Below are 20,134 nucleotides of genomic sequence, written 5' to 3' on the forward strand. Positions count from 1 at the left end.
TGCACAGAAATGCCTGCCCCTCGGTCACCCTTTTCCCACGACTGGGATATCAGTGTGCTTTCTTCTGAACTGTACTTTTTTTCTCCCTTTCTTAGCCCGACCTGCTGAATTTCAAGAAAGGCTGGCTGACCAAGCAGTACGAGGACGGCCAGGTGAGTATGCAGGGCTGCTGGGGCCTCTGAGGTATTGGGGAGCAGGTACGAGGTCTGCCTGGCCTTGTCCCCAGCAGGTGTGGGAACACTGGCTCAACCCCCCACCTCCAGCGTGGCCTCGTGTCTGGTGGGCCAGGACTGGTATAGCTGAGACCCCCGTCTCCTCAGGGAAGTGGAGGAGCACAGCCTCCCCCACCCTCAGTTCTGCAGGGGTGGGGGGGACCTCTGGAAAAGATTGCCCTCCTGCACCCCGAAGGGATCTCAGCCTCAGGCCAGGAGGTGTCCTACAGCACTAGCTCCCTACCCAGTAATCTTTCCTAAAAGTTCTCTGGGAGCCCAGGCTTCCCAGGAAGCCTCTGGTTGTGTGGTTGGCTTGTGGTTGCTTACAAGGCCGGCCAAGTGGACAGCAGCCGAGGGCTTCTAGACTCTACCAGAGACTCCAGCTCAGCTGCAGTCCTGGGAGGAGCCAGTGTCGTAGTCTTGCCATCAAACTCAAGCAGGAAGTGCCATTTGCAGCTGGACCTGCCAGCCCCACCTCGACCCTGCTTGGGGCTGGAAGGCCAGGCCTCTAAGAAGGTGTCAAGAGGAGCCTGCTAGTTCATTAACAAGAGAGGCCCTTGAAACCCCACCCTCCTGAGCTCCCCTTCGTGCTTCCCGAGCGACTGTGCCGAAACATCTTCTTTTTCTCTCTCCTCCATATCAATCCCCTTGGCCTTGCTGAAGACTCAAGTCTCCCTCCTTGGTACTCACAGTGAAGACTTGGGAAGCTAGCTGGCTGGTTTGCTCCTGCTGGCTGCAGGTGGGCGCACCCCTCTGGTTAGCCAGCCAGTGGCTGTGGCTCACAGGCAGCCACCTAAGGGTGGAGATGCTGTTTCCACAGCCACCTTTCAGCTCTGAGGGGCCAGCCCCCTGTCTGCAGCCTCTGGAGTTGAGACTGAGGACTGCGAAGCACTTTTCACCAGCCACACCACTGTGGGTTACAGAGAGCCCATAGCCTGCGGCCCACCCCAGCTCTCCATGCTGCCTGGTCACGGGGGAGCCGCAGCTTAGCAAGTGCCCTGAGGTCATGTGCGCATGGCTGCCTGCGGCCTGAGCAGAGTCCTGTGTGTGTCTGCCACTCGTGGGAGGGGCCACCTGCCCTCTGCTTTTCCTGTGCTCTGGGAGGTTCCCCCAGGACTCTGGCTGTGGATCACCTTGGAGCAGTAAATGTGCCGCTCTGCCCTAGCTGAGTCTGCTTTTCCCTTCCCTTTTAGTGGAAGAAACACTGGTTTGTCCTTGCTGATCAAAGTCTGAGATACTACAGGGATTCGGCGGCTGAGGAGGTGAGTGTCTTGGTTTCCTTCCCAGTTGTGGAGACAGCTGAAGGGCTCCCAGCCACCGCTTCTCCAGGCTCAAGTCCCCTTCTGTCTGTCGACAGGTGTCTAAGTTGCCATCTTGGGTTTCCTGGTCTAGATTTGATGGGAAGGCTGAGCATAGTGTGACAAGCTTTTGATGTTCTCGTGACTGATTCTTCCTGAAACGTTGGGCTGTTCAGAGGCCCTGCTTTAGGCGTCTGGGTGGTGTGCTTCAGTGACTTCTCTTTTCTCTGTTCTTTGAAAAACACTGAAAGAGATCTTATTTTAAAACTCAGGATGAGCAGTTTTGTTTTTCCTACAAAAATTTCATGGAGAATTGAGTCTCTTGAAGAAATGGAACTAAATCTTGTCCCTTGTCTTTTGGACAAAGATGGGATGTGACAAATGAATTTGGTTGGCTCAGTTAACTGTCTTGATTCCATGATTGAAGACCAACCAGAAGGAGCTCTTTTTCCTTCACCTACAAAAATATCTCTTTTGAGCAATTTGGCAAGTCTGTGTGTTCCTACCTTTTCCCTTGCATCCCACTCCAGGAATCCTTCAGATATATTTCCACATATAGGAAAACATCTGTGCCCCAGGTTAGTCATTCCTACATTTCTGTAAGAGTAGCAGATGGGCAAGAATCTAAATATCTTCCATTAGGGGGCTGGTTATATGTATTTACGTATCACGAACCTCAGAAAAACTATTGTTATAAAATTAAGATGCCATTTAAAGTCTCAGTTCTTGAATACTCTTCTATATTCTGTGATTCAAAATCGACGGTGAGCGTAAGTTGCTTTTGCTGCATTCCGGAGTATGAGGGGTGCCTTGTGGGAAAGCACTTGCTGCCCACGCGCGCCGCCGGCCGACCTGGTGGCTTCTCCTCGCACAGTACTGTCCGTACTGGAAAGTGGCAGGAGCAACTGAGAGACATACTGCTCACTCACTTTGGGTGTTTGGCACTTCCTTAAAAATGAACCAAGTGAGTCTCTTCCGTTAAAGAAAACAATGGACAGTTTGGTGCCAGTGATACAATTTGAACTTTCAAGCGAAATTGGAACTTTGGAAAATGTGTTTTCCCCATCACAAACTTGGCAGCTTCCCTTTCCTTACAGACGGTCCTGATGACATAGGTGCTCATACTACCATGTTTTGAGCTTGGTAATGAAATACGTCTATTTGTGGAAGATACGCATACCTTGATGTCTTCCAAATGACCAATACATAAAGTTACAAAATCACTCACGGGTAAAAGTCCATTCAGAGGGAAAAACCATGGATTTTAATATAACGGAATGTGAAGTCCCTTGATAGGATTTCAGATTCCACTTTGCAGTTAACCTTTAAGAAAGTACAGCTTTTCACGGTGTATGTCAATCAGACCGTCATGCCGTGTACCTTCAGCTTACACAGTGGTGTATGCCAGTTATTCCTCGACAAAACTGGGGAAAAAGAAAGAAATGACCATTAAAATATGTGTCTCTTTTCCAGTCTCTCTCTGTAGGTTGGACTGTCTTTGTATACAGTTGACCCTTGAACACACACAGGGTTAGGAGTGCTGTCCCCTTCCGTAGTTGGAAACCCGCATGCAACTCTTGACACCCCCAAAACTGCACTAAGAGCCTGCGGTTGGTCACAAGCCTTCCCAACGGCACAAACAGTTGATTGACACAGATGTTGCACGTTATGTGTGTCGTACACTGTGTTCTTACAATAAAGTAAGCTAGAGAGAAGAAAAGGCCGCTAAGAAAATCATAAGGAAGAGAGAATACATTTACAGTACTATAGCAAAAAAAAATCTGTGTACAACTGGACCCACACGATTCAAACCCATATTGTTCAAGAGTCAGCTGTACTTCATTCAAAATGATATATTGAACAGGATGAATGCAGCAACAGATGTGAGAATCCAGCTGTCCTTGGAAGCCAAGCATTTAAACCAAGATTTACAAAAATCCCTGGCTGACTTTTTAAAATATTTTTTATGATAAAATAAAATGTTTCTTTGTGTTCTTAAATGAGCAAATACGTTTACTTTTTTTCTAGTTTGTTTCTAATATGCTAGTATCGTCAATAGAGAAAAGTCACATAAATGGGGACCTCAGTTTTTAAGAGTATAAGAGACTTCCAGCATCAGGGTTGAGAAGCACTGGCATGGGGTATCTTTGGCAGGACACACGGGGACATGGCGTGGATGCTTCCAGGTCGCATAGGATGGGCAGTATCCTCGCTTGTCAGTGTATATGCCCATTAAAAATAAAGCTAACATGGAAATTCACTTGTCTAGGTGTTGACTTTTACTTTCTCTCTGCAGGCGGCTGACTTGGACGGGGAAATTGACTTGTCTACGTGTTACGATGTCACAGAGTATCCAGTCCAGAGAAACTATGGCTTTCAGATACATGTGAGCCTGGGGTGGAGTTTGGAGACAGGCTTGGTGTGGAGGTGGGGGACACGGGCTTGAGCTGCTGGAACATTTCTCCAAGAACCCGATGTCCCGGTCCGGGGACGCCTGTGGGCAAGCCTGACCTCCCACGGGCTTAGCTGCACGCGTTCTTTGCCGTCTGTCCCTAGCACCTCATCCCAACCCCAGTTTGTGATCTGAACAAAAAAGTAGGCATTAGCATCTTTCTTCTCAATACTGTTTAGAAGCTTTGTGTTACTGAAGGGCCTTTCTCTTTCTTTTTTTTAAATGCTGGCATTTGGGAAGGACGTGGAATAGGGGAAATAAGAATAGAAGTGTTAGTTAAGCTTTGAATATTGGGTTTTCACTCATTTATTCTTTCATTTGGAAATTTACTGATCCACTTACAAGTCTTTTTTTTCCCCACGATCTTGTGAGGGACTCAGGCTTGTGAGGGACTCAGGCGAGCAAGGCATTGCCCCTCCCACCCCCGCCCTCAAAAAGAATCTGATTGGAGAAATGAAATGGTTCTCCTGGGCCGTTTATTAAAGCTGGTGGCTCAAGGGCAGGGCGTAGTCCTCAGCTGTTGCTTCTGCCCTCACTCTGACCCCAACTGCAAGATCAAGGGGTGCCCAAAACCGCCTCAGGCTCCAGAGTTGGCCGGAGTGACTCACAGAACACAGGAAAGCACTATACTTAACCTTTGTAGTTTCCTTGTAGCAGAAGGATGCAAGTTAGAACAAGGCAGAGGAAGAGACAGGGAGAATTGTGCTGGGATGGCCCTAAACACAGACGTTCCGAGTCCTTGGGGATGCCTTCCATCTTGGGGGATGTGTGGTAGTACCCAGAGCTTCCAGCCCAGGAGGCTCACCCGAGTCGGTGCAGAGCTTTCACTGAACCTTGAGTTACTGTCCATGTAATCGAATGCAGTTTCCCGCCTTCTCCTCAGAGTTTGGCTGATTTCACGTGTCACAAATCCCAGCCCTCTCACTTCATGGCCAGTCTTTCTGGAGTGGCCAGGCCCCGCCCTGAATGACAAGGATTCACAGGTTACTTCCCAGGAACTGGGACAAAGGCCAGACCTCTCTTTGGGCAGAGCTAATTCTTCCCTCGCGAGAGCCCTGGGAATGTGTGCTAACGAGCAGCCGGACAGAGCTGCCACCTGGGACTCGGTTTCCCACTGGGAGCTAGAACTCCAGTTGGGTTGCCTTTAGCAGGGTGTTTCCTTTACGTCTGCGGGCCCACCAACTCAGTTGTAATTCTGGACTCCGAGTAGATCAGACACCTTGGGACTAACTTCTATTAACCAAACCCAGAGGAGACCAAGGTTCAGACCGAAAGGCCAGTGAGTTTATTACAAGGAAAAATCCAGGCGGCTGCCCACCGGGCTACTGGTCATGCCACTGCCTCCACGCAGGGCAACCGTGTGGACACCAAGGCCTAGTTGGAGGTTACACTGACGGCTTGGCTTCAGGGCCAGGGCATGAGCTGGTGGGTCTTGGTGGTCTGTGCTGCCCTGCTGTGACGCTCTTCTTCTTGTCCCTGCAGGAGGGATAGCCATGCTTGGTGAGCCAGCGTGTCAGCACTGGAGACAGTGGTGCATTCTGGCTTTCCGGGCCCATGCCGACCCCCCACCTTCACCCCTACCTCTCCATTTTAAAGAGCAGGTCTCTCTGGCTAGGGCATCCTGGGGGTAAGAAATGTCATTAAGTCAGCACTCATTACTGGGCTTGTCACAGCTTCACTGTTCTAGGGCTGCTTCTGTGTGATGAGGCCGTGGCCTGAACTGTCTAGGTGCCAGTCTGTCTCTCTGAGAACTCACCTGCTCTCCCTGTCACCGACGAGGTCATTTCTGAGTCACCTGTGTTCCCTGGCTGAGCTCAGCTGTCAGTCAGACCCCTCTTCACCTTACCCTGGGTGGGGCAGCATGACCTTAGCTCCAGTGCTGATGCTTTTCCGTGAGTCCCATGGCCTCAGAGTTCTAAGCCAGGAGAGATTGCTTTTAGTGCGGGAGAGTGGGTCCCAGGAGGGGCTCGGCCTGGACCACTAAGGAGCTTTAGGGTCTTGCAAGGCAAGGCTGGAGGGCCGAGTTTGTCGTCTTCTTGCCTGGCCTCCAGACCCAGTGGCACCTTCAAGGTAGCTGAGTGCGGAAGCCGGGTGAGGGGGGCGCTGCGGGAGCCCTGCGTGCCAGGGCAGGAGTCGGTCTTGTGTGGAGGTCGGGGGAAGCCCTGGAATGTGTTAGAAGTCACAAGGCGGTTGTGCCTTAGGAAGACCCATCCGGCAGGACACACAGCTCACTTAGAATGGAGGGGAAGGTCAGGCAGCAGGCCAAGTGGTGAGAGGCAAAGCAAGTGGTGAGAAGCCGTGGTGGAAGGGCAGCTGGGTGTGGCCCTGGCCAGGTGACAGAGCAAGCGTGAGGTCTCCCACCCCAGAGCAGGGTGAGCCTTGTGCTGTAGCCGGTGACAGAGGTGGCTTCGCAGCAGGGGAGCCTCTGGAGTTCTGGCCTGTGTTTGAGGCGTCCCTGAGAACATTAGGCAGCCGCAAGCGTGGACCTGCTTGGGAAAGAGCTCTCTGCAGGTGAGAGATGAGCTCATGGGAGACAATGTACAGATTGCCGAGGTCAGACTACAGAAATACCTGCGCTGGAGGAGGGAGCAGAGGAGCCAGGGATGCGGGGGAGCTGGCCCCGGGGGCAGGGGAAGGGCCAGGGCATAAGGGACGGGTGCTTCCGAGAGCCCTGAGGCAGCAGCCCTGCCCTTGGCTTGCACGGAGAGGAAAGCGATGAAGGAGAGATGAGCTGGGTCGTGGGCCGGGGCCCTTCTCGATTAGGGGTGCCGGTGGGGGCCTGAGGTGGAGGATGAAGTCAGGTCCGAGCTGCGCTTTGCAGCGTGCTGGGCCAGCACATGCTCTCTTTATATTTTGGCCCCTGGCTGTGCCATTGTCCATCCCAAAACCATCTTGGGGATTTCATCTTCCCATCAGCTGAGTAGCTGACGTGTCTCACAGGCCCATTGGTCAGTAGCCTGAGCAGCCTAAAGAACAGTATCGATACCCTCGCTTCTGTGACACGGGAGCCCGTGGTGCAAAAGCAGGGTGATGGCCTCCAGGAGACCGCCACCTGCATTTCCTGCCCCTCCCCATCTTGGGTGCTGCCTGGCAGTATGGCTCAGCGACACAAAGGTTGTGTCCCAGAGGCCTCTCTGCTCGCTGGCCCTGCTGCCTGCTCTCAGCCCCTGTCTGGCTCCCCTCCCCTCCTGCCCACCTTCTGTCCCCACATAGTGCAGCTGCTCTCCCTCAACCATGACCGGCGTACTCCTCCATCTTGACTCCTATCCCACCAGGTCACCCAGGTCGGGGGCGGGCAGTCCAGGGATTGTCCTAGAAGAGCCCCCTTGCACTCCCATATCCTGTCAGGAACTGCATACCATCTCCTTTACCTCCCCAGAACCTCCCTCTTCTCTGTCACCATGTGAACTCTAACTACGACTGCCCTGGCGGCAGCCCAGCAGGTCTCCCCGCCTCTTCTCAGCCCGACAGATGTGGCCCCCATCGGGCTCAGCCCGCCCGCCAAGTCCAATGCCTGCCACTCTCCTTCCCATCACCCTGTGCACCTGCTGTGCGTGGCTGCGTGCTGCTGGGGCTGGGACTGTGCTGTCCCCAGCCTGGGGGGCCCCTTCCCACTGCTTCCCACGTACCAGCTTTGTTGTCAGGTTGTGCTCTCTCCTTCCCCCGAGTCTGTGAGCCCCTGAAAGAGCAGGGCGAGCCATCCGGGGGCCAGGGACGTTGTAGGCAGAGTCAGCCATGAAAGCAGATTTGCTCTTCCCTTTGTTCTCAGGCTCTTCTTCGAGGGGGGCACACTCGCTGCTCCTAGGACAGCCCCCTACCTGGCTGCAGTTCTCCCTACAGGATGTCCTTTGGGGGTGGGGAGGTGACAGTCCCTGATGACAGCTTGTCTTCTGTGTAGACGAAGGAGGGCGAATTCACTCTCTCTGCTATGACATCTGGAATCCGGCGGAATTGGATCCAGACCATCATGAAGCACGTCCACCCGACCTCTGCCCCGGACGTGACGAGGTAAGACAGCCGGGGTGCCTGAGGGAGCCACCTTCCCTGCCGGCCAGTGCCTCACTTCTTTGTGGGTCTGTGCTTCCTGTGTCCCAGCACCGCCTTCTTCCTTCCCTCTTCTGTCCCACCTCGCCTGGCCCTGCTCAGTCTCCTTTCGGCTTCCTGGTTTTTCTGCCCCTGGCGACCTTTTCCTCCTGTAAGCCTGGCCAGCGGAGGAGTGTTTGTGCCCCTGTCGGAACTGAACTTAGTGGGAGGAGCCCCTCTGGCCCAGGCACTGCCTCTCTGGCGGCGGGGTAACGGCAGCCCTGGACGCCACCTTCACAGGCTGCCAGAACATTTCTTTTTCTTGCTCTTTTTGCTCCACGCCTCCGTCTGTTCGATTTCTGTGCAACCAGGAAAAACTTCTTTGAGACTCAGTGCTAGCACCGGGTTGGAAATCTTGTTCTTCCCTCGTGTTGAGCCTCTGTGGTTCGTATACCTCATGACGTCTTCTTCCTCCCGCCCTGAAGGTTAGAAACCTGCTCTTTCCAGTTTAAGAGAAGATTCTGATGCGTGGGGCTGGTTCCACGATGCCCAGAGCTCTGTCGTTCTCTGCTGAAGGCTTCAGAGTCTCTGCCTGTTCTGAGAACCTCCGTTTACACTTTTCAGATCATGTACTTGGCATGATTCTTCAAGCGATTGAGTTGTTGGTCACAGCTGGGGTGGCGCCCCAGGGCCCGCCGTGTGCCCCTCGGCGGCCTGGGGCAGCTGTGGCCGTGCCAACTCTTTGTCAAGGGCTTGCCTGCTTCCTCGTGCCGCTGCACGTCTTTGACCAAGAAGGTGGGAACAGAGTCTGCTCTGCTGTGTTTATTGGCATTGTTTGCTCATGCCTTCACTTAGTAGGTGAAGAGAGCATTTGGTTGTTCCTGTCAGTAAGACCAGGCCTTGGTGGCCAGGACAGGTTCTCCAGTGTCCTGTTAGGAGAGCTTACCTGTTAGTGCAGTGCGTCCTGCCCGCGGAGATGAACAGGGCACTCCGTCCTCATGGGGTGGCCTCGGTGGCTGTCCTCCGGCTCTCTCCCAGCCGGGAGCAGAGACCAAAGCTTTGTGAGGCCAACACTCTAAGCACCTTGAGGGTGCCCCCCTAGCCGGGCGGGAAAGGCAGCTCGGGGTTCTCCGGCAAGGCTGCTGCCACAGTGGCGTGGGTGGTGGACATGAGAGGGCCTGAGGTCCCATCCTGGCCGCCAGCCTTGCCCTGCCTGCCGCGTCCCAGCCGGCCCCAGCTGTTCCAGGAGGGCCTGTCTCCGCGCAGGGATTGAGGGGCCCAGCTGGAGGAAGTCAGCTTTGGGATGGGGGTGTCGCAGGGCAGGCACATGGCGTCGGCCTCAGAACAGGTGTGGAGGACACACGTGAGCATATGCACATGCACATATGTCCCAGGCTGACATTTGCGGTTCCCTGCCACACTCAGACTTTGGGTCCGTATGGGGACATAGGTGCAAGGGACCAGGTCTTCCGTTTGTGTGGGAAGGTTGACTTAGTGATTGTTTTCCTGATTAGAATTTACTTCAGAATTAGTGTATCTCAAACTGAGGGGATCCTCACGCTCCCCGTTTGTCTTCTGCCTTTCTGCTTGTCTTATGTGGGCTTTTATAGTTTGAGGGAAAAGGTTTTTTTAGTGGTTACAGGACCAAGTCCCAAGAACGTATTAGAAACAAATACAAGGGCAGCTTTGGGTGATCACCGTAGTCCCCTTGCATCTGTGGTGGGGAGTTGCAGGGGCTTCCTGCCTGGGGGCCGGACAGGCTTCCTCTCGCGGAGCCGTGGAGGCTGCTGCCAGCTCTTCGTGTGGTCGCAACGCCCTACACGGCTGTCAGCCTGGGTCAGCTCTCAGTTCAGTGGCACTGGAAGGTCTCTTCTGGAGAACTTTTATTCAGATGCACGTGTGCTCTTAAATTGGCAACTTGCAGGTCCCACCGCCCTGAAGCCCTAGACAGATGGCCCGAAGCATGATGATGACCATGTTTTCTTTCCCTCGGGTGCCTCTTTCCCAGGCTCCCTTCTCTTTGACTCCCATTTAAAGACTGACGCTCCCCGGGGCTCCTGGGTGGCTCAGCTGGTTAAGCAACCGGCTCTTGATTCAGCTGAGGTCTTAATCTCAGGGTTGTGAGTTCAAGCCCCACGGTAGGCTCCATGCTAGGCATGGAGCCTATTTTTAAAAAAAATTTAAAAACAGGTGCCCCAGCCCACCCTCTCCCCGCCCCACAGCATGGCCCTGGCTGGCCCTCGAGACCCTGGGTGGCTTCCAACTATGTTCTGCCGGCTTGGGCAGGACCAGAGGCCACTCTGCTTAGGCCAGGGGCCTCAAACCACCACAACTGATGCTCCCACCTCACCCTTGCTTGGGGGCATCCTCTTTAGCAATCTTTGCTTTGGGGCAAATTGGACAAAGGCATGGACTCCATACAGGGCAAGTGGAGATGCCGTTGAATCCACTCCCTACTCACCTGCACAGGGCGGGCCACTGTGTGGTGCGGGCACACGGGTGCCACCTGGGCCATCTCTCACACAGGGCACAGTGGTCTCAGGCCTTTCATTCTGTGATCCATCTGTCACACCAGCCACCAGAGTGGTTTTCTTGAAATGCAGACCTGATTGGGGTACTCACCATTGTTAAAAAACCCTCGAGCCTTTGGGGAAAAGTGACTGGTCTCATTCATTCTGTCAGCACGGCCCGGTGCACGCATGCCACAGGGTTGGCCCCCTCACGACCTCATTTATTTAGATGGTGGCCATGCCCAGTGCAGCATGATGGAGACTCCATTGTGACTCTCTCAAACAGCATCTCCTCTGTCAGGGGTTCCTCTGAGGTCCGAGACTGGAAACTCTGAGCCATCTATGGCTCTTCCTTTCTCGTCCCCCCTCAGAACCGGTTTGGGTTCCCCCTACGGAAGGGACACAGGTAAAGGCAAAGTATCCTTTCCTCCCCTCTCCTGTGGGAACTGTAGCCGCATAGGAAGAGAATGTGGTGGAGCTGGCCGTCCCACCAGGGCAGGTGGCTGTCACCAGGAGCTGCACCTGATAGGCTCTCTGCCCCTTGCCCCCAGCTCACTGCCAGAGGAAAAGAACCGGAACAGCTCCTCCTTTGAGACCTGCCCGAGGCCGAGTGAGAAACCAGAGGCAGAGCGTGGAGAGCCAGACCCCGAGCAGAAGAGGAGCCGGGCTCGGGAGCGGCGGCGGGAGGGCCGCTCTAAGACCTTTGACTGGGCCGAGTTCCGCCCTATCCAGCAGGCCCTGGCTCAGGAGAGGGCCAGCGCCATGGGAGCTTCTGACAGCCACCCCGAGGCTGAGGCCGGCGAGCTGGAGCGGGAGCGTGCGCGGCGGCGGGAAGAGCGCCGTAAGCGCTTCGGGATGCTCGATGCCACAGACGGGCCGGCCGCTGACGACACGGCCCTGCGGATGGAGGTTGACCGTAGCCCGGGGCTGCCTGTGACCGCCGACCTCAAGACACAGAACGTCCATGTGGAGATCGAGCAGCGGTGGCATCAAGTGGAGACCACTCCTCTCCGGGAAGAAAAGCAGGTGCCCATTGCCCCCCTGCACCTGTCCTCCTCCGAGGATGGAAGTGACCGGCTCTCCACTCACGAGCTGACCTCTCTGCTGGAGAAGGAGGTAATGGGCGGACAGGTGGCAGGGTTCTGTGCAGCGGCCGTCCCCAGCACCCACTGTACCTGGTGGTGGCCTGAGTGGTTCAGCCACGTGAAACTGAGGGACGTGCGGTTCAGACCGCTCAGGGAGACAGACACACGGACAGACAGGTTCTTAGAGTATGGTGCAGGTACGAGAGGTACAGGAGGGCGCCACGTCATAGAGGGTCACAGGGAGGGGGTGCCAGGTTTTTCTAGAAGGAAAAGGTGTTTGCCATGCAGTGGGGACACTGCCATACAGAGCCAGGGATGGCCAGAGACTAGGCCGCTCGGATGTAGGACCCAGGTGGGGACTTTGCCCTACCCTGTTACAGGCACAAACTAGAGATTTGAGGCAGGAGAGGGGCACAAGCAGAGTTAGGTTTCCATATGTGGTGGGTGGCCCTGGGTCAAAGGGGCCAAAGCTTGGAGGCAGGGATAAGCCCCAAGGCTTTTAAAGCAGCCCAGTAATCATAGATGGGATGTGAGGGGGTTGCAGGTCAGGCAGCAAGAGGCAGAGGCTGGATTCTGGACATTGAGGAATATTCGAGATGTGAAACAGAGGCCCTGGGGTGGGGACGGGGGTGAGCCTGGCAGGCTGGGCAGACGATTGCCATCATCCCACCGGCCTGAAGGATACCCTGTAATTCACTGGGCACCGGAGCGTGCCCCTCTGGGATGCAGAGATAAGTGGCCAGTCCCTGTATTTGTGACATATCCAGAAATCAAATCTGGGAACCTTGGTAGTGGATTTGTAAATCTGAACAGTGAGCTTCCTGGACGAGGAGTACATCATTGTACTGGCCTTTTAGGAGCACTCAGCAGTGTGTTTCAGGTGTGTTCTTTTACAGAAGTAGCTAATGAAAGTGGAAGACTGGCCACATTGGCCTGCCCTCGCTTATCTTTTTCCTGTTAAATTTATGAGGCTGACATTTATCGTTAACACCAGCACACTAATTTTGTCCCATTTCTGTGCATACTAATATAATAACAAAGGCCAGGTGCGATAAGAGTTCAAACTCACATCGCTCTCAACTGTCAGAATGGACCTGCTGGCCTGCAGGTCACACGTTGGACCATGACTCTGTCACAGACAGCAGAGTCTGAAAGCCAGGCATCTCGGTGCCCCCGCAGGAGAGCCTGGCTGTGCTCTCCCCGTGCAGCGGGGCGGGGCGGCCCCCGCAGGCCAGCACCCAGTAGGCGCCTGAGGGAGGGGTCCGGGAAGGGTGGGTGGATGGGTGACTCATTCACAGCCACTGAGAGCAAGAAGAATGTGAAGAGCCAGCTCACGTTACACATCTCGTGGAACCCTTCCTGCAAACAGAGTTTGGATGGAATCCATTGTACAAAAGTGGTCAAAAGGACCTGTGTCGGCGGAAGCTATGGCAGGGTCTGGGGCGAGGGCTGCCCCGGGGCGGCACTGGCCTGTTTGACCACACTGAGGAAACCGGAAGGACCCAGCAGGGTGGGCTTCCTCTGACACAGGCACAAAGCCCCCATTTCCTGGTGGGGTCTGCTCATCACATCCTTACGGGCACGTGGGAATTACACAGGTGCCCTGGGTAACAAGTGTGCTGCTGTCACGTACGGCTTGAGCTGGAACCTTCCGTTCCAGATGCTGCAGATAAAGTCCAGATCAGCACGTGCACTGAAAGGTGGCCGCGTGGAAGGCCAGCCCGGGAGTCCCTGTGTGCTCCAGCCCAGTGAGAGCCAGAAACGCACGGCGGGCCCGTGCCGTGCTGCTGCCTCTGTTGCTTGCCATCACTTTGCTTACAAATGTGTGTCTTTTTGCCCACAGTTGGAGCAGAGCCAGAAGGAGGCCTCGGACCTTCTGGAGCAGAACCGGCTCCTGCAGGACCAGCTGAGGGTGGCTCTGGGCCGGGAACAGAGCGCCCGGGAGGGCTACGTGCTGCAGGTAGGGCTGAGGGGCTGTGCAGCCCTCGCTCATTTGGGCTTCAGCGTGAGGACCCAGGCAGGCTAGGAATGTGCAAAACCTGGCTGAGCAGGGCAGCCTGTCCCACGTGCCGCCCCCCCCCCGGGCTCCTCTGCTGCAGCGTCAGGGCTCGCGGGCTCGGGGGTCCTCTAGCTTCACCCTAGCAGGACGCTGTGGAGAATCTGCCTGAAACCTCTGTCTCTCAGGGTTTTTCTTTGTTTCTGAATGAAATCATCCTGCTCGTCTCTCTTGGCTCTCAGAGTACCCAGTATATTTTTATTATAAATACCGCACATCTGCATGTTGTCCACGTGCTTTCACAAATGCCATATTAGGTCCATTTTACCGATTGAGGAAATTGAGTCACAGAGCCAAGTGCCTCCTTACCACCAAGGTAGTGGCAGAGCTAGAACTGGTTGCCCATCCTTGGCCTTGTGTGTACCACACCTACGGGGCAACCTGGGACCATTAGCGCTGGCCTAGTGGCCCCTCTTCTTCTTTTCTGCCTGGGCTGAACTGCCGGGGGAAGTGTGGCCGCCTGGCCATCAGCCGACTCTCCCAGCAGCCTAAGGGGGACCCTAATGAGAAGGGCAGCAGCCTGAGTCTTGAGCTGAGACCCAAACCCGTGCCCTCCACCAGAGAGTTCCATGCCCACATGCCAGCCAGCAAGCAGTGGGTGCTGTCCTGGTGTCTCGCCGGCGGGAGCCTATTGTCCCATAGCATTCCGGGCCCCATCTGAGTTCTGGGTACAAAACAACACACTCCTGCCCCATCCTGCTGACATGCTGCTGGGGAGAGGTGGTGATGGAGCAGTACTGGGGAGATGCAGAGCGGGTTGATGGAATGCGGAACGTGAGCTCTCGGCCAAGGCTGAGGACACAGCACTCCAGTCAGGTCCTGCCACTGACTGGTGCAAGCCGGTGCCGTCCCCTGCAACCTCAGCCTCCTTGCCTGTGTAGACTTATAACTTTGCCTCAAGGGGCCTTTCCAGCTCTCAGTGACCCAGGGTCCTTGTGATAAGTGTCTGTGTCGACATTTCCAGACCACAGCACCCCGGCCACCTTGGGCCAAGTCATCCCAGGCAGCACGTGAGCCTCTGGGCAGAGTTTACCTTCCCTCCTGTCTCCGTGCCGTTTTTTGTTGCGTGTTCCCTCTGCCTTCTCTTTCTCTCCCAGCTTTGACCGTTGCTCTGATCTTCCCCAGCCCCTTCAGCCGCAGTAGGGCCACGCCCAGGTCCGATGCTCGGGCACCCGGGGCTGGGGATGGTGGGCATGTGCTTCCTGGGTGGTTTTGTGCCGACTTTCCCGGTTTGGGGAGCATCTTTTTAAACCTGCACGAATTCACTTCACATCAGGTGGTAAAGATACTAGCAGCAGATTTTGCACATTGCTAACCTAAGAACCTGCCTCTGTGTCTAAGCTGGATGATTGCATGAGCCTGCACCAAAGCCCCTGGCAGCGCTGGGCAGAGCTAGTGTCGTAAAGCCTTCCCACTCGGTCTAACAACCTCCCTTTGTGCTTTGAAAATGCTTATAGCCAAGTCATTCCGAATGAGCAAGGGGCCTTTGGGGTTCAGGGTCAGGTGGAGCCAGCCGTTCGGGTGGGCGCTGCACTAACGGTGCTGGGAGGAGGAGCTTGCATGGTTTGGACGTGGAGCGTCGAGTGTAACTTTAACATAACTGAGTGTCACATCTGTGGCTTCCCTGCCAGCAGACTGGAGCTAGAGCGAGCCACAGGCAGGCCAAATTTCCTAGGCTGGGCTCTTCTCACTCTTGTCCATGTTGTTTTTGCCCCTGCATTAATTAGTTCTGTCTATTCTGCATGCCTTTTAGTTTGGGGAGTTTTGTTTCATCTGTGTTTTGTTTCTTGCATGCTTCACTCTCTTATTTTGAATTCCACGAAGGTTTGTTTGTTTTGTTGATTATCATGTTTTACTCCATGGTTTCCGTTTTCCCTTCGTTTTGTCTTCTTGCAGGTAGAGATTAGTTCTTCCTGTTACTGTAGAGGACGGGCTCCACTTCCCCAAGGAAAATGTTTCCGATGTCACCTCCCTGGCATCCCGAGCAGTTGCCTCCCTTCCTTCTGTCCCCGTCCTAGAAGGAAGTGGCATCACCACCCGCACCCCCGCGTCCCGGCTTTGTTAGGGTTTGTTGCCTAGAGCCATCTACCTTTTGTTTTGCAAAACAAACAAACAGATCCCGAAGCTCTGCTCCTCCCCCTGTCCTCCTTCCCAGCGCTCTCCTGTCCTTCAGTCTCCGTTTGCTCATCAGTGTGCTCCATCATTCAGTTCTGTTGGGTTTAGTTTTCCTAGAAGCTGCTTGGCTAGAGCCGTTTGATGTTACTGTCCATGTGTTCTGTTTACCTAGGAGCAGCTACTTGCCAAAAAAAAGTTAAGATGATTTGTTGGATTTGTTTTTTAATTGAAAAAAAAAATTATGCCAAGGATAAAAGGCAAACCCACCAAGGAGCTTTTCTGTGGTTGACCCCGGCCAGAGGTGTGACACTCAGAACTGGGAGACCCGAGTGGTACTAACCAGTATTTAATCGGTTTTTTTAAGACTGAAGTGGCCACCTCCCCATCCGGTGCCTGGCAGAGGCTCCATAGAGTCAACCAGGATCTGCAAAGCGAGCTGGAGGCCCAGTGCCAGCGCCAGGAGCTGGTCACGCAGCAGATCCAGTCCCTGAAGCGCAGCTACGGGGAGGCCAAGGATGCGATCCGGCACCACGAGGCCGAGATCCGGAGCCTCCAGGCGAGGCTCAGCAATGCCGCTGCCGAGCTCGCCATCAAGGAGCAGGCGCTGGCCAAGCTCAAGAGTGACCTGAAGCTGGAGAAGGACAAGGTCCGTGAGCAGCTGGAGGAGTGGCAGCACAGCGAGGCCGCGCTGAGCGGTCAGCTGCAGGCCAGCGAGCAGAAGCTCAAGAGCGCCGAGGCCCTGCTGCTGGAGAAGACGCAGGAGCTGCGGGACCTGGAGACGCAGCAGGCGCTCCAGCGGGACCGGCAGAAGGAGGTGCAGAGGCTGCAGGAGCGCATTGCCGACCTCAGCCAGCAGCTTGGCGCCAGCGAGCAGGCCCAGCGGCTGATGGAGGAGAAGCTGCAGCGGAACTACGAGCTGCTGCTGGAGAGCTGCGAGAAGGAGAAGCAGGTGCTGCTGCAGAACCTGAAGGAGGTGGAGGACAAGGCCAGCGCCTATGAGGACCAGCTGCAGGACCACGAGCAGCAGCTGGAGGTCCTCCAGAAGGAGAAGCTGAGCGCCAAGTTCGAGGGCAGCGAGGTCGTGCACCAGCTGGAGGAGCAGCTGGAAATGAGGGAGGCCAGCATCCAGAAGCTGGCCGAGCACGTCCAGAGCCTCAGAGACGAGCGGGACCTGATCAGGCAGCGGTTCCAGGAGCTGATGGATCGTGTCGCCCTGTCCGACGGGGATGTCGCTGAGCTTCAGGAGAAGCTGAGGGGAAGGGAGGCCGACTACCAGAGCCTGGAGCACTCCTACAGGAGGGTGGCCAGCCAGCTCCAGAGCATGCACACGCTGCTGAAGGAAAAGGAGGACGAGCTGAAGCACATCAAGGAGACGCACGAGAAAGTTCTGGAAAGGAAAGATCAGGACCTCAATGAGGCTTTGGTTAAAATGGTTGCCTTGGGGAGCAGCTTAGAGGAAACAGAAATGAAGCTCCAGGCGAAGGAAGAGATCTTAAGGAAATTTGTAAAGGAAACTTCCGAGGACGCGGAGGTGACACGGAGCTGCCCAGAAGAGGTGGACGACGGCACCGTGCTGTCAGGCCCGCAGCTGCGGGCTCCCGGCACACCCCCGGCCTTCCCACATTCCAGGCTCGAGGATGAGGAGCCGGGGGCGGCCCTGGGGGAAGAGCATGGCGACAGCAGCCCCAAGAGAGAAGAGAGTGTGGGCGCTCTCAAGTCGGAGGTGCCAGACAGGGAGGGGCACCCTCAGAGCACCGCAAAACCTGACCAGGGAGTACCTGGTATCAAAAGGCAAAGAATCCGGTTCTCCACGATTCAGTGCCAAAAATACACGCACCCCGACGGGTCCGAGAAGACCTGGACCAGCAGCACATCCTCCGACACCAGCCAGGACAGGTCGCCCTCAGAGGAGAGCATGTCGTCAGAGGCCACCCCTAGCTCTCTCCCTGCAACCAGTGACTCCGACACCTATCTCTCCATCATACACTCCCTGGAGACGAAGCTCTACATCACGGAGGAGAAGCTCAAAGACGTGACGGTGAAGCTGGAGAGCCAGCAGGGCCAGAGCCAGGAGGCCCTGCTCGCGTTGCACCAGCAGTGGGCTGGCACCGAGGCGCGACTCCGAGAGCAGCTCCGTGCCAGCCTGCTCCAGGTGGGAGCGCTGGCCTCCCAGCTGGAGCAGGAAAGACAGGTGCGGGCGAAGATGGTCGAAAATCACGTCGGGGAGCTCGGCGACTTCCAGGTGAAAAATAGTCAGGCTCTGGCGTGCTTGGAAAACTGCCGAGAGCAGCTGCGATCCCTGCCGGCGGCCGGCCAGGAGGAGGCGCAGGACGCAGGAGCAGGCGCCCCGGCTAGCGTGGAGGGCGCACTAGTCAGCACCATCCAGGCCCTGCACCACTGGCCAGCTCCTGCCGACAGCGTGGCCCGGGCTCAGCCGGAGGAAGCACGTTTCCTGGAGCTCGGGAAGGCGATCCCACAGCCGCTGCACCAGCCCCAACTGACCGAGCAGGAGCAGCTGAAACTCCTTTCCGATCAGATAGCCCTGGAAGCCTCACTGATAAACCAAATAGCAGACTCTCTAAAAAACACAACATCGGACATCTCGCGCGTTCTCCATGAGATTGCTCAGTCGGGAAAGGTGCCCCTGGAACCTGAAAGTGCTGCTCTCTGCCCTGGGGCCCCAGCAGACACCTGGGCTAAGAAGGTGCTGGTGGATGGCGAGTTCTGGAGCCAGGTCGAGTCCCTGAGTAAGCACCTGGGAGCGCTGGGCGGAGAGGCAGCCGGCGCTTCGGGAGGCAGGCAGCAGAGCATCCCGCCAGCCCTGGTCCCTGCGCTGGCCGACGCCACGTGGGTCAGGGCAGAGCTCAGCTTCGCGCTGCAGTCGGTGAGGGAGTCGTTCCAGCGGAGGTTGCAGAGCATCCAGGAGACCCTCCGGGGGACCCAGGTGGCCCTGCGGCAGCACAAGCGCGTGCTGGGGGACATCCTGGGAGCCTACCGAACCCCCGACTTTGAGAGAGTGATGCAGCAGGTCTCAGAAGCCCTCAAGCTTCCCGCAGGCATTGAAGATGGCACACAGGCATCCTGGGACCTGAGCCCATTAGGAGAAGTACCGAGTCCTCAGGAAGCAGCCGGCTCCCGAGAGCTCTTCTGCGCGTCCGACCAGAGCTCTGGGGCCCTTGTGGCTATTCAGGAAGAACTTGCCCTGCAGCTTAAAGATAAGGCCAGCCTCTTAGGGGAGATATCTGCCGCTTTAACCTCGCTTCCCCCTGTGGAGTCAGTAAGAGATTGTCAGAAGCTTCTCCAGGCATCCCAGAGTCTCTCCTATAACACTTACCTGGGAGGCCTCGGTCAGTATTCTTCATTATTAGTTCAGGATGCAATTATTCAGGCTCAGGTGTGTTACGCAGCCTGCAAAATCCGGCTGGAGTATGAAAAGGAGCTCCGAGGCTACAAGGAGTCCTGGCAGGGCGGGGGAGCCTCCTGTCAGGAGCACGAGCAAGCAGTTGGGGCCCTGAGGGAGGAGTACGAGGAGCTTCTCCGGAAGCAAAAGAACGAGTACTTGGAAGTGATTGCCATCGTTGAGAGGGAAAACGCCGAGCTCAAGGCCAAGGTCACCCAGCTGGACCGTCAGCAGAGGTGTCTGGAGGAAGTGGAGAGCAAGCACAGCGAGAACATGTTCGCTCTGCAAGGGAGGTACGAGGAAGAGATCAGGTGCGTGGTGGAGCAGTTGAACAGGGCAGGGGACACGCTGCAGGCCGAGCACAGCAGGGTCCTGAGCCAGCTGGATGCATCGGTCAGAGACCGGCAGGACATGGAGCGGCACCACGTGGAGCAGATGCAGAGCCTGGAGGACAAGTTCCAGCTCAAGATCAAAGAGCTGCGGACCATCCACGAGGAGGAGCTGCGGACGTTGCAGGAGCACTACTCACAGAGCCTGCGGCGCCTGCAGGAGGCCCTGCGCCACCACCAGCGGCAGCTCCCCGAAGCCCTGCCAGCCCCCGGCCCCCACCAGGCTCCTCCCTCCGGCTGGCCCGCCAGCCAGCCCCGGGCCGCCCTGCAGGCCGCCGAGGGAGAGGCCGACTCCATGACAGGGCTGAGAGAGCGCATCCAGGAGCTGGAGGCCCAGATGGACATCATGCGGGAGGAGCTGGAGCACAAGGACCTGGAGGGCAATGCGGCCACGCTGCGGGAGAAGTACCAGAAAGACTTTGAGAACCTTAAGGTTCTGAAGCATCGTTTAATTTGCAAGGCAGTGGGGGCGGCAGGCGTTACTCAGCTGGTGGGGAGCAGTGTCTGGTACACAGGGCTCTCAGGGTGGAGCTGAGACCTGGTTCCTGGCTCTGAGTTACTGTACAAGCAGAGTCAGGTTGACACTCTGTCCCT

The 20,134-nt window shown here is 56.1% G+C and overlaps 1 protein-coding gene across 9 annotated transcripts in view; it reads left to right on the top strand.

The window, feature by feature from the left end:
• Positions 1–20,134, top strand: part of MPRIP (myosin phosphatase Rho interacting protein) — a 150,669-nt gene that overhangs the window by 109,745 nt on the left and 20,790 nt on the right. For 7 of the 9 annotated variants that reach the window (XM_057311260.1, XM_048226876.2, XM_048226874.2 and 4 more), the window contains 7 exons: positions 96–152; positions 1,406–1,474; positions 3,807–3,896; positions 7,861–7,970; positions 11,047–11,611; positions 13,424–13,540; positions 16,116–19,973. In XM_057311260.1, the coding sequence (XP_057167243.1) occupies positions 96–152; positions 1,406–1,474; positions 3,807–3,896; positions 7,861–7,970; positions 11,047–11,611; positions 13,424–13,540; positions 16,116–19,973 (4,866 nt within the window). The remainder of the gene's footprint in view (positions 1–95; positions 153–1,405; positions 1,475–3,806; positions 3,897–7,860; positions 7,971–11,046; positions 11,612–13,423; positions 13,541–16,115; positions 19,974–20,134) is intronic. The other 2 variants (XM_048226879.2, XM_048226878.2) reach the window with 1 other exon arrangement.

The sequence above is a fragment of the Ursus arctos genome, unplaced genomic scaffold (genome assembly GCF_023065955.2).
Source record: "Ursus arctos isolate Adak ecotype North America unplaced genomic scaffold, UrsArc2.0 scaffold_14, whole genome shotgun sequence".
NCBI classification, from domain to species: Eukaryota; Metazoa; Chordata; class Mammalia; order Carnivora; family Ursidae; genus Ursus; species Ursus arctos.